The sequence below is a fragment of the Meleagris gallopavo genome, chromosome 13 (genome assembly GCF_905368555.1).
Source record: "Meleagris gallopavo chromosome 13, MGAL_WU_HG_1.1, whole genome shotgun sequence".
In the NCBI taxonomy this organism is placed as follows: domain Eukaryota; kingdom Metazoa; phylum Chordata; class Aves; order Galliformes; family Phasianidae; genus Meleagris; species Meleagris gallopavo.
The window spans coordinates 9633109-9647433 of NC_139416.1; the positions used below are offsets into that span (position 1 = coordinate 9633109).

At 43.6% G+C, this 14325-nt stretch overlaps 1 protein-coding gene across 7 annotated transcripts in view; it reads left to right on the forward strand.

The window, feature by feature from the left end:
• Positions 1–14325, forward strand: part of LOC104912924 (uncharacterized) — a 149283-nt gene that overhangs the window by 119603 nt on the left and 15355 nt on the right. For 2 of the 7 annotated variants that reach the window (XR_014886016.1, XR_014886014.1), the window contains exons 3-5: positions 905–1175; positions 9890–13901; positions 14139–14230. Coding sequence is in view for 2 of the 7 variants with exons in the window: in XM_085234535.1 (XP_085090661.1) it covers positions 905–1107; positions 9890–9968; positions 12119–12150 (314 nt within the window). In the remaining 5 variants the exon portion in view is untranslated. Of the gene's footprint in view, positions 1–904; positions 1176–5128; positions 8473–9889; positions 13902–14138; positions 14240–14325 lie in introns of those variants that run through there. The other 5 variants (XR_014886015.1, XM_085234535.1, XR_014886018.1 and 2 more) reach the window with 5 other exon arrangements.

Genomic DNA, 14325 nt, shown 5'->3' on the forward strand with positions numbered 1-14325 from the left:
TTCCTTATTGCTTCTGCACTGACCCATTTAACTTGTGCCATTATTTCCCACTGACGGTGTGCTGTGTCAGCCTGCAGCTGACTGCCTATGGGACGGCATTCAAGTTTTTCTCACTGCATTCTCAGTCATGTGTAATCTTTGCTGCTGTAAAAGTGCTGCTGCTTTTTCATCTATACATTTTGCATGAGGGGAATCTAATACTATTTTAATTACTCTCTGTGCGTTTATCCTTTAGCTATGAGAAAATCTCTGCTAGATTTTAAAGTCCAGAACTTCCCCGAAGGAAATATTTCCCAGCTTGCTAGATCTTAGTGATACAAGATCGTTGTGATATTAATTATAAAGCATGCTTTTCTTAATTTTCTTCTGTGGCATCTAGACAAATATTTCTGTGGCTCCCTGCACAAATCCCTTGTCCCTTCAAGCTGGAGAGCTGCCTCCCTCTGAATTCTGCTCAGCCTAACAATATCTTCTTCTCCTTTCTAGTGTTTCAGCCATAATTGCTGCTTTTTAAACCATTCAGCCTGTTTGCTCCCGTGTTTACATACTGAATTGAAAAAAAAAAAAAAAAAAAGAAGTATTTGAGGTAGAATCACAAGCAGCAGTGGTTTCTGCCTTGTGGTGTGCATTAATACGTTACCGCACCTTCCCATGCCGTGCTGCCAGCAGCAGCCGCAGAGGAGCACTTTGTGCCGGCCTCATGGAGCTCTGCCATGTTGTAAGAGCTGATGGGAGGGCCAATTGTTTGTTTCAAGTGTTGACCACAAACTCCCTTAGACAGGTTTTGTCTAGGAATCTAGAGATTCCTGTATTACAGTCTTCCTGGGACCAATTCTCTGCCCACTTCCCTTAGAATAAATCTGCACAGTTGTGTTAATTTTGCAAATCTTTATTTTTGTTTCAGTTTGGCATGTTCCAAGGCAGATGACCCTGGTTTACATTTGCCATGTCAAAGGCACTGCATGCTACAGACAGAGCAGACCAAAACCAACAGAGTGCTTCGCAAATAGTGATGGAGAGCGAAAATGCAAAAGAACAACTGCAGCATCTAAAGGGAAGTTTTCCAAGCATGGGAGTAAAAGGCATACTGGAAAGAGAAGAGCCTTCGTGAGTAAAAGTTAAAGAATGATTCTAAAATGGATGTACTTTACTGAGGAAAGCAACTAAGACTTTAGGTAATGAATTTGCTGGTGAATTATCAATATCAAATATGTGAGAACTGCCACATAGACATAGTTGGCAGAGAGCTGACTCCCTGATAGACCCTTTCCTCTCCACTTCCAAGTGAAACATGTTTTCCCCTTCCAGAAGTGCAAGAGCTGAGCTGAGTAGTGGCAGCACTGCAGGTACCTGGAGTGCAATGGGGCAGTGCCACGGCAAAGCCAGGCTCTGAGCAAGAAGCATGCTGCCACAGTTCTTGGGCGATACCATCAAGGAGGGAATATATTTATATTGGATCATTTAACATTGAAATTCGGTATCTAATCAGATGGGCACGTTTTTCACACACTTTCTAGAATGGAAGGAAAGATTGGGTACTATGTCAAAAGGCTGTGGTTACATCACAGGGGCCCATAACAAATTTATGAACTTCTGTGTGTCATGATGAATTTATCTGCATCAGATGACTGCTCATTTTGATATGTGTGTGTTCAGTAAAGGATGTGCAGGAGTTTGAAAGATAAGTGGATGGAAATATTATTCTCCAAATCCAAACGAGTGTTCAGTCCTTCTGGAAGAAAATTTGAAGGGAAGTGTTGGCTGAAGACAAGTGTACTTGAATTTTGGCAGTCTGTTAGATCCTAATTGCCTATATAAAACGGGAGATAGTGGCACTTCTGCATCTCAACAGGGTTTCTAAAGAGAACTGCATTAAGAGATGCATGGGCAGTTCAGCAAAGGAGGTGGTTTGTATACACAAGGTGATCAGAGAGCTCAATAGGGTGCAATGGCAGAAAATACCTTGCTGAAGTGAGGCATGGGAAAGGGACAGCTATGATACCAATCCAACCAGTAGGGCTTCTCTGTGTCCTTCCTTGATAGATTTACCATGCCATTCTGGTTTGTTTTCCCTTCTGTAGCTAGCTCTTGAGATAGTGCATCCTGTTGTGTGTGATTTAACACACACCTTACAATACAGCAACTCAAGGTGGACTGAAAGATTTATGTTGCTGATTCTGCAACAAATATGTCAAGTTCCAAATGGGCTCTCAATGACTTCCTGTGTTATGCTGAGATAGTTGGTTGGAGGCATCTTGGTGAAAGACAAGGCCAGCCTACAGTCATATCTGGGCATGAGTCTGATCTTCCGCCTTTCATGCACTTTTATTTATTGCAGAGACAATGTGTTTCACTCACAGCTTTGCTCCTCTGACAACTATTCATGCAATTTAAATAAGCTGCTCTCCAGTGTTTGGACATTGCCCTGCTTTCTACTTGTTTGTTTAATGAAACTGCCGCGTAACTGCCCCAGCAGAGTCCGGAGTTATAAACAAACTTTGACTGCAAATGTGTGTTTAGTTCAGTTTTCACCTTGACACAGAGCCTTTGCTTTCTGGAGGAGCAGAGACACTCTCCAGAACACATCAGCACAGCGCTGAGCACACACCAAGAACAGCAAGCACAATCTCCCTTGTAGTAAAACATGGCTAGAGAAAGGCAGCAAACACAAACATGGCATGCAGGGTTTGTTTTTAATAGAGTGCATGATTAACTTTACTGTATTAATACATATTGGTATTAAACTTCTTCATACTTCTGTGATAAATCTGCTGTGAACAGACTGGCCTAAAATCTCATTCATGTCACTCTAAATCTGAAATAACTCTCCTGACAATAGCACTTGGAGTAGATCTCCATCAAAGTCTCTAATAATTAATTTGTCCTAATGTGGGTTTTTGATCTTTCCATGTGCAGGTGCAAGCCTGAATGTTTGTAATGTGTGATTTTTTTTATTTTATTTTGGGGCAGCAGTGTTTGCTAAGGCTATAAATATTTAAATCCATTAGGTATCCTAGAACATAATCCTGTTCTATTAAATATTTTAATCTGAATACACAGCATCTACTTTGAAAATCTAATATAAAGTTGTTCAAGACAGTCCAACAAAGATAGGACAAAAACATAATTATGAGGTCCATTCTGTGATCTATGTGACATCTGTGACTGAATGACTAATAGCACTACCAGGAAACAGCCACCATCAATTCTGCAAAGTTAGCAGTGTCTTTCAGAAATAGGTTTTTCAGGAATGTGTGCAGGCTTCTCGTGTAGTGACTTGGGGAAGTTCTCAGTGGTACTGCTACCTACTTGGAAAAATAGGCAGATCTTGAAAATTGTATGTTTGCACCATTGAATTCATTCAGAGACTTTTTTTCCTGAAGGGATTCCCTGCAGGGGAGCTATTATACATGTTCTAGCCTGAAACTTGAGCTGGCCAGAGAATGGAAATTGTGTTTCACAGACAATTTTGAGATTTTGAAATTTGTTTTCATTCCAATTCAGAACAAAACCTCAAAATGTTGAAATTCTCCACAAAGGAAAATTCCACAAAAATAAATAGTTTTGGCTTATTTGGATTATTACAACTTTTAAAAATGCATATATCAGGTAAAATCAAAAATCTAAATGCTTTATTCCAAAAATTGTTGGCGTATCTTCCTCCAAATGTTCTGGATAACAGTAATAATTCCTCAGAGTGTTGTGATTCCGACAGATGTACATTTTTGAAGGAAAGATGCTCCATTAATTTCCTGTCTAAAGTCCATTAGACTTCCCATTGCCGTGGTATCCAGGCATCTTGCACTACAACAACTGTAAAGCAAAAGCTCTGCAAATATTTTAGCTCCAGAACCATGATCTACAATATGCCGCATGCGGGCTTCTCATTACGTGTTTGTGCTGTGGTGAGGACCAGAAAGTCCCCACTTATGTGAGAGAAGAGAGAAGAACTCAGTTTCTGAGGGGAGCTCTGAAGCCATGGCACAGTTGACATGAAGCTGCTCTTGATGCCACCAGGCCCCTGGCAGCAGAGCAAACAAACAAGCTGCTCAGTGGCATCAGCACTGGCTCTTTCCATTGAATGGAAATGACCCACATGAGGAATTGAGCTCCTTGTCAGTCCCTAGGGGGACAAAGTCCATGGTGAAGAGATTGTAGGGTTCTTTAACAAATACCAGTGTCAATAGCCTGTATCCCAGAGCGCAAAGGAGACACTAGTGATGTGCTTTCAATGCCTGTGCTGAATTTTGGGATATTTTTGTTGTTCCAGTGTTATCTGAAGAGAACTGTGTTTCAGTTTTCATCCATGCCCAAGTAGAAGCTATTTCTTGCATTTTCATTCTATGCTGTTTTTCTTTGTGGTTTCTTTTTGGCTTTGGTGCGCTAATTGATAACTGCAGGCTTGGTGCCGTAAGGTGCTGGACATCCACAGCATGTGAAAAAGGTGCTTCTTTCTGGGGGAGATCTCAGGGACTCAGTCTCTTACCCTGCTCAGGGAAATAAAGTTGTGAGTACATTCCTGGCGATAGCAGCTGTGATGCTTGCCATCCCACCTTGATTACCTGTATCTTGCCTCATTTTGCTGTTTCTCATTTGGTCAGAGAGCCCCACAGCCCATGTGCTAACCCAGATTTGGGCAGGCATCCAACCTGCCTTATGGAACCCGTGCCAAGTAATTATTTATGGCTATTCCTTTAAAGTCTTATGTCTGGCAGGGTAAACTGTCAGTGCACATCCAGAATCCTTGTATAGGTCAGTAATGTCGATCAATAGGCCTTTCCCACCATGAATAACAGGAAGATTGTCTCCAGCTGAAGATTTCCCAAGGAGGAGTTTCAGATAATATGATAAATAATGGCCGGAGTGTGATACATCAGCACAGCAGCCAGGGATCGAGGAGCCATGAGGACCAAACTGCATTCAGAGCAGAGGCGGTGAAGGCAAATGCCCAGCCGTACTGTCTCCCATCCCTCCTTAGGGACATAGAATAAGGGAAAGGGACTAAAAGGCTTTGTGAATGCTGCTGCCTCTTTGCTTCTGAGAATCAAAACATACTTGGTATGTGTCACAAGCAATGACAGTGGCTGGCGATGAGGTTATTGGATGGCAAACCTGGTCATGCAGGTCTAGTGAGATTCTTGCCCTGTGTGCTACATTAAGGAGGGACAGTGTTTAGGTCCCTGTTGTAGGTGCACAAAGCCAGAATGTTGTCTGCAAGTGGCACATTTGGGCTCAGTATAATTCTAGAATATATTTTTCTCTTTGGGATATTTCTGAACTGCAGTCAGCATGCTCCCCACTAGAAAGTGACATGTAGGAGCCATCCTTTGCTGTTGAAAAGTTGATAGAACGTGTGTGCAATATTATGGTCACTGAAATATGTCTAAACCTAATTGGTTGCATGTGGGATAGATTGTTCTAATATAAAGAACTGAATGTGTTGAAGACCTGCCAGAGGTTGCAGAAAAAATCAAAGAAAGTCAGATATAAGGCCAAATGTAGCTTTAGCAAGTGCTGTTGTAGCACTTCAGTGGAAGGGCTCCCCCAGTGCAGAGCTGTAGCTGGAATCTGTCAGTGGGAGTATGGAGATGGGCCTTGGCAGGGCCTGCACTCATAGCCATGTCTATCCTCTGGTGGCAACATGGTGGTCTGGGCAGCTGCATGGTTTCGTTTTCAGATAGAGCCAATAATTCAGTGCAAGAGCTCAAAATGTTTCAGTTCTTTGGGAACTAAAAATTTCTCTTGAGAAATTAATGCATTTCATGTCTTAAGCCATTGTCAGAAACTCTACAAAAGCATCCAGAAAAAGGCACCAACCTTCCTGGTAACGCTGCAGCACTTCAGCTTCGACAAGGACTAACCACTGCAGAGTTTGTACCATCACTTTGTGCCCCTATACTATAGCTCCACTTTAAGGCAGGAATTCACCATATTACCAAAAGGAGCCATTGCAGCTCTTGTTTCAAACCTAGCCCCCTGGTGCTGAGCCCTCACAGCCTTGCACGGGCTCTCACTTACTCCTAGAGCCTGCTAAGGTGTAATTGCATGACACAGCCCCACTGTCCTGCTCCATCAGGTGCAGCCCTGTCTAGGGAGCAAACCCAGAGGCTTTCTCTTAGAATATTTCATTAATGTGAGACATATTTCTAGGGCAAATAAATGCCATGAACTTCTTTTTCTATCAGTTAGTTGTGTCATCTGTTCTGAGATATCATCTCAAAGCATGAAAAACAGCTCTGATGATCAGTGTTGAAAAGCAGTGAGTGTTGCTGAGGCTGGAGCAAGGACAGCTTCAGTGAAGAACTGCCATGGAGTGAGAGAAAAGCTTCATCCCAAGCTGAGGGCAATGCCAGGAGAAGCTGCCCAGCTGTGTTACCTGGCCAAGGATTGATACAACACCAGGAAGCACTTCTGAGGCCCAACCTATTCCATGCAATATGCAAGACGGAGCTCATTAAACAACACAAGATGTTGCCATTGGGCACACAGAAGGCAAAGGATCAACTTCCACACTTGGACTTGGCCTCCATTTAAATTTTTGCAGAGAAAGCTATGTGGTCCGTAGCTATTAAAGCTAAAGAAAGGCAGTACAGCTCTAAACAATGTAGTTATGCTGGCAAGGAGCCACGTGTAAACAGTCAAATCTCCTTCCTTCTGTTGTGCACCCACCGGCAGAGCAGTGATTGTCTTCAGGAGCACCCCCCAGTTTGGTACCTTCAGACTCACTGAAGTGTCCCCAGCTGGGGCAAGCAGGGAAGAAGGACTGCACTGGGAAGCTGGAGCGACACAGGGCGCTGTGAGGAGCCTGCCTGTGTCCATAGCACCATAAGGGCTGCCAGAAAGCAAGTACAAGGAACAAAGGCAGAACTTTGCAAAACATCAGGTTTGATCTGCAACTGATTCCCAATACCTTTCAGTGGCACCTGTGTGAAGGGCTCTGGCTCTGGATGGTGTAGGGCTGGTCTTCCTCATGGGATCCAGATGAATGAGCTTCTCTTATTACACGTACAAGGAACTCTTGAGATATGCCTAAACACAAGCCCTGTAATTATGGTGCATGTGTTAGCAAATTAGACCAAACTGAGCCAAAGGCCTTACCAAGGTATTGGGTGACGCTGTGCTACATGCTTGCTGGCTGAAGCTGCCCCATTGGAGAGGACATGAGGGCAGCTGTCTGTCCATGTAGCTTTTATCCCTGCCCAGAGCCTAAGGGAATAATGTGCTGACGGACTGGGGGCCCTTGGCCATGCCACTAACTGAATTCATGAGCATATTTAAAGCCTTTTATTTCCTCAAACAGCACTGTGTTCGAACACCTGTACAAAGGCTTTGTCCCTTGGCGCTCACTAGCCTGCAGCAGCTCACTGAAGGCTGCTGGGCTTCTGGCAGACACAGGGCCTGGTGCTGAGCACTCCAAGAATTCCTTTTCAGTTTGTTTTTGTTGTCTTAGCAGAGTGAGCCACCTAAAAGCCACCTTCTGAAGGGCTGTGTGTTAAAACCCACCAAACACTGCATGGCTGAGCGGTGACTCAGAGCGGTGCTTCACTCCCATGAGGACAGCGGAGCTCTGACCCATGCCTGGCTCTGGCTGCATGTCGGGCACACATTGGTGCCTCCAAAGTACTGAGAGTTCGTGACAAACAGAAGCTGTGAATTAGTCAGACCTTTTTTTAATTAGCATTTCATTAATTAGTACTAATTTAGCAAGCGAGTGCCCTGATTAGCTTGGTTAGAGCAGGAACAGAGGGGAAGATATGGGATATCAACGCTCTGACTATAGAGCGAAGCCTCAGCCCTGTGGGGACACACAGGGATCCAGCAGGCACAGCTCCCCTTAACCACATCATCTCCCTGCGCCCACCATCTTTCACCCAGTCAATGTCCCCACTTTCATCACAAACCCTTAGTGCAACTGAGCGCTGCCTTATTGACGCTGCAAAGTCCAGTTGAACAAAGACATTTCCAGCTGCAGCAGTGGCGCTAAGGAAGCAGCAATTGTATCTATTGTCCAATTGCTGCTTTTTTTGAAGCAGGGATGACTCCTTGACATTAGGCATATGGAGTCTGCCCGTTAATAGTAGTTTAAAGTGGTCAAGAGGTTACAGCAGTAAGGAATGTTAGTAAAAATGTCTCTGTGGAGTTTAAAAAACCAGTATTTTAGGCAGGGCTTGGTGGGTTACTGTCCCTGCACAAACAACTAGAATGTGAGAGTCTGGGCTGGGAAATACTTAAACTGTTTGGAAAAACTTGTTTTGTGCAGCTTGAGAGTGTCCCTGGAGGCTGTGGCCCGATGCCATGACTCCTGGTAAAGGCTGGGCTGCTGTAACAATGAAGCTTTTATGGGGAAGCTGGAGTACAATCAGAAACTTTTTAGTCCCAAGGGATTATGGGGAGGGGAGTTCCTGGGTTCAAGATGTCTGGCACATTATGCACATTTCCACCAGGATTTGGGGGTGTTCTATGGCACGCAAGGTATGCAAATTGCTAAATGTGTTTTCAATTTCTCTGTGTTGTGCTGTCTTTGTTGGGTGATCATTTTTTCACCAGTGTAGCCTGAAGACAGGATGGGTTCATAGCACGAGTGGAAAAGTGTTGTTGTCTCACAAGCAGTACTGACCTATGAAGAGCTCATTATATTTTCATCCTCCAGCAGGCTCCTAGCTGGGCGGCTCCAGATTATTCACTGGGTAATCTTCCTCCAGTAAGAAGTGTCCTGAACTGAGAGGCATCTTTGATCGACCACTCCTTACTGAAGTGATCAAAACTCTGCGTAGAAACTGTCTTGTTCCTCATTGCTATTACCTAACCTTGATCATTTGCATGCTCTGTATGGCAGATGTCAGCAAGAGGTCTAACAACTTGCCAGACTCCACTCAGTCAGCATTACAGTGTCACTTCAGACCTTCTTCGAAGGCATCACAACACCGCTAATTAATTTGAGGGCTTTGTTACAGAAGGGAAGGCATTTCCTTATGGAGAGATGCTTCTTTTACCAGCGGTGTTTGCTGGAAGGCGCAGGGCAGGATGGTCCCAGCAAAGGAGGAGATAAGGGGCTGTTCCTGGGGGCAGAGTTAGCACTGCCACCATGCATCAATGCAGGTTTCTGGTGTGGGAGGTCTAACCCTGATCCCATGCCTGCTGAAATCAATCATAGGATTTCTGCAGACCGCTGAAGGGACCATCGAGAGGCTGAGGAGCAGCTAACAGCCCAGCCTGGCATGAACAGTTTGTACTGCAGTATCCATATGTGCCACACACTGGGCTGGACAGATCCTGAGCTCTTGTGGTTGAGGGGAAAGGGCCTCACACAATCAGGGCCTGGTGGTTGAGAGCCTGACGGTCAATCTATTTTTCTTAGATGACAAAAATGTAGTTACCAAGCTGAGAGTGCCCAGAGCTTGGTGGGTTTTATTGCTGGAGCCTCAAGGAAGCAGCCCAGTAACGAGGGGTCTCCCTGCTTTGTCCCCCATTTTGTGCATCCTCTCCCTTTGCTTGCTGGGGTTTCACCTCGGGCCTGCCTTGTTTGGAAACACTGAATAGCTCTTAATGACAGCAGCACAAACAAAACCCTATAAAGACAGGATTTGTGATTTATGTGGGGTTAATTACCACAACAAGTATGTTTATTCACTTCTCTAATAAATCCTAAAGACAGGAACAAGTACTAGCTTGACCAGATTCATCCTGTGCATACGTTTCTTCTGTCACCATTTTTGCAAATCTATACGAGCAGATAGATAAAAAGAGACAAAATATCTCCCATCATGTAGGCACTAGACCATAGCCCATGTGTGCTCTTCAGCCTGCCAACGGCATCAGCATTTATTTCAGATCTTCTTGAGGAAAATAGACTCTTTTGTGACTTTTGCAGTCTTTTTTTTTTTTTAAGGAAATAAGTGGATCAGAAATGAACATTGACTACAGCAGTGTGATCTATTGCTCTGACATCTACTTGCCACAGGAGAAAGGTAAGGTCTCCATTTGTCTCTGCTAAAGGAATGCGGTATTTCTAACACGAGGTTAGAAGGCTGCAGTGACAGGAGCTGGGGCATGCCCAGGCCCTGCGGTGCGAAGCTGTGCTTCAGCGAGGGCACTCCATAGCCCATCATTCGCTCACTAACAGAATGACCTGGTTCCATCAATCTGATTTACAGAAGAGGGAACTGATGTAGAGAAATGAACAGTGCTATCGGGAGCGTGTGTTTTTAAGTGATAGATCACTGAGTGACTTCATGTAGACCAATGTTACTCAATACTGTCCTGTTGGATTGTGTTCTGATACATGTAGGTTGTAAGAAGGTTTTCTTGAACTGCTGATTCTGCTTTAGCCATCTTCCATTCCATGTTGCCAGTGTCCGTGTCTGTGTTGGGCTGACTGCAGTCCCTGATTTGCTAGAGAAATAGTTGCCATGGCTCGGCGCTGTGCCAGACGGGGCCCCCGCCGCTCTGAGGAATTTGTGTCAGATAGAACATTTCGTACGATGCAGAAGGTTCTGTCACCTTGATTCGAAGGAAGTTGTTTGTGTTAATGCTTAAAGGTAACGTGAGACAAGGCGAGCTCTTTACTTTGGAACACGCACTGTGCCATTGATGTACGCAGTACAGTAAATATAACAAAGAGTGCACTGTGGTATTTACACCCACCGCAAACACGTTTGCAAAATAGGATTATTTACAATCCAATAAAATAGTACTGCTTTTAAGGCAGAAACCCTGTGTGTTCAGTGAAGTGTGCTCCTCAGCTTTTCTTACCGTTTATCGACCCAACACATTCCTCCCCATTTTTTTTAATGCCTTCCATTAATAGTTAAGAAAAACCTAGGGAAAACAAACACTCTTTTCCTGATTGTTTATTCACCAGTCTCTTAGGAACCATAATTACGTCTCCCAGGAATTGTGTGTTTTATCATACTGTATATCTTAAAGAGCCACTTTAGGTAAAATAACAAGGAGTGCCTTATGAAGGAAAATTGGATTCGTTTTAAGACTTTTTTAACCCTCCAAAGAATGGCTCTTTGTTTACTTCTTTAGTGCATGTGGCAACTTGCCCAAGTAAATAGTATGCTGCATAAATACCAGAGATTGGTATTTATGATATTACATAAACATACTCTGAATAATGACTCATTGTTGCGATGAAGACGAACGCAAGCAATATACATCGCAGTCAGTGCATTATTTCTTGTTGCTTTATTAAGTGACATTGAGCACTGTAGGACAAAATGACAGTGATTGGAGAGGAGAAGTCTGATTGCATTATTTGCCAGATCTGAGTTTACAAAACAAAAGAGAAAATAGCCAAAACAGGAAGGTTTTGAAGATAACATAGCAGATTAATTATCAATATGCAGGATAAGTAGTTAGGTGCATGCTGGAGTTGACTGGGAAAAGGTTTATTGCTCTTTGAATTGAAAACTCATGCAGTGCATTTATCCCACTGTCCCACAGGGAGCTGAGCCCTCAAGTTCATCATCCTACCTGTGGTGATGCTCACGTCCACTTGTGACAATAGTATTTCCCTTATGGAGCCTTTTGGTGGCTTTGTCTCTCAGAGCCTCAGTCTGTCCAGTTAGAGTTTTGTTATACCTTTACTGCACTCCAAAAAAATCATGTGAGAGTTTGTGTGAAGGGAAAATGTGGCACACTTTGCAGTGCTGCCAAATGATGGAGCTCAGATCTGAGAAATCAAAATCCCAAAGGGAAGGTGCATATGCCAAAGCCTCTATTTAAAGCCAGCAGGGTATTAACAACTTATTTGTTTTTAAAGCCCATGTTATAGCCTGTCTTGTCCAAACAGCAAAAACAACGAACACTCAAATTCTCAAAGGATCACTGGACCATCCCTTTAAAAATGATGATGAAAATTATCACCCATAGTAATGGACTAGCCTGAAAAATGTGATTTTTTGGAAATTTTACTCTTTCCCTGAAGCAGCCCTTCAGGAACAGCAGAGAAGGTCTTCAAAGTGAGATGGTGATCCTCATAATACGTGGAGGAGTGGGATGCTCAGCTGTGGGAGCACTCTCCTCCATGACTGCAGGCCTGCATGCTGTGGTCGAGGTGAGGCTTCTGGTGTTTGATGGGGTTTATCACCAGCAGAAGAAATTTTCTTCTTAGGTAAGAATAAAGGAGTACCCATATTTTCCTAAGCGAACATCTTTCATGCTTGCGTGCTCAAGAAGATAGAAGTGGATGGGGCCAGCAACCTCTGCAAAGTGCCTGGGTTTATGGAAACCACTGCATTACTGCATGGTCAGTAGCTGTTTATTGTGGTTATTAAACTGTGCCTTTTTCCTTTGATTTTAACAATTTCCTTCCTGGTTTTACTTCTTTAGTCAAAACCCACTCTGTGTAAGGAGAGCTGTGTTTTGATGTACTCTGGGTGCCATGTGCTGTTCCATCCCGTGTGCAAGGTTGTACTGAACAAATGTTGACTTTTCTCCCTTGTGCTTCACATACTTTGTACAGGTTAGGAGGGAACACAGGGGACAGGAGAACAAAAGTCTGCTGGTCTGCAAAGACCAATGATGTCTCTTGGTCCAGAATACAGCAAGCTCAGCTAGCTCTACTAGCAAGCTTGGGAATGACAGTGATGCTCTCTGTGCCATCCTGGATAACACAAAATTTGTGCCTAAATCCCTACTAGACAACACAGTATTTGTGCCTAAATCCCGAGCAGACAACGCCTCAAAAGACTGCGTGTCCAAGTTGAAAGGAGAGAGATACCTCCCGCATATGTCCCTATTTTCCCCCAAAAAACAGTAGTAATGTATATTAGCAAAGTTTAGAGGACAAGAACAGTGGTCAAACATCAAGTTCAGCCACAGTTCTAATTCTTCTTCATACTATTATTAAATTACACTGCCCAAAGCCTCCACATCTGTTGTGCTTGGTGCTCTTCAAACACAGGATATCATGCTAAGGAATCACTCCTTTATTTGGATTTTGAAGCCATGCCTCATCGCTGTTTGTGTCAAAACAGTTACCTGTGCCAAGTGGCCTTAATTTGTATTCTTACCTCACATTGTCTGGGGTCTGCTGCTCTGTCTTTCTGGGAGCCTGCAATATAAGTTGACAAGCTCCGGACAGCTGAGACCAGATAACATGCAAGCCCCATCCCAGCCCCACAGAAGTCAGTGGGAAAGCTAGATGGACAGCTGTGGTTTTGACTCAGGCCCAGAGATACTGGAAAATAACAAAGGGGACAGAAGGAAAGAGCTTGGTCAGCTTTCAGGGTTATTCCTCATTTCTTTTAAAAGGAATAAATACATGTTTTTTGTTATGACTTTCTCAGAATAAGCTTGTGCTGTCAGCTAGCCATGTCTCAGCAATGTGCTTGCATGATGAAGGCAAAGCAGTTCGGAGCTTACAGGCTTAACATCCTTTTTTGGTACCGTTCATTGCAAAGAAACCTGAGTAATGCATCTTCCCTCTGAAATGCTTGTCTGCACTGCATAGAGAGCATTCACACACTTTGCATAAGCCTGAGGATCACACTGACAAAGAAATGATAGCACTGCTTAAGTAGTTAATTTGGTTATTTATTCATTTAAGTGTATGTGAATCAAGACATTTTTTTCTGTGATCTAAAGTGACTGCCAAACCTCTGATTAGTTTGTAGCTTTTACTGTGTTGTTTCATTCTTTTGTTACATAGGATGGATGCAGACTTAATTCCACTGGCAAATGCTTTGAAAAGGGCAGCCTCTGTAACACCTCCCAAAGAAGAAAAGACAGAGATAGACTGGGTGTCATTCCTTCATTCCTGCCTGCCCATATCAGCACTCACTGTGCCTAGAGAAATGCACAGGAATCACACAGTTCTAGGCAAAATGCATTTATGTGAGCATTTGTTCTTCTGTGCAGAACAAAGTACGTCTGCCCTGCAGCTATCCTGAGGGGTAAGAATGGCTCAGAGTAAGGATTCTATACTCCACTGTTAATATTTATCAAACGTTGTAAGATTCTCAAGTTAAAGTGATGTATGGACCACACCCACAAATGCATTATGTTGAGTCGCACATAGCTATAGATGTATGTAGACAGAAAAAAAATGCAGATTGACCTTACTGAACTTTGTACAGTTCTGGACAATGTTAAACTTTGTTAAACTTCAAAATCACGTTTTAATTCTTCAGGTCAGTGACCCAGCAGCAAGGCACACTGCGCCAGCACCAGAGAGTCACCAGAGCAGCTGTGAACTACCCCAGAAAGAAAGCGGTGGTGCAAGGTACTGTTGGTAAGGGAGATGGCACTCCATGTAAGGAAGTATGCATGTATGAAACTTGGCCCAAATATGCTCCTTTACCTGAACACATGGGAACT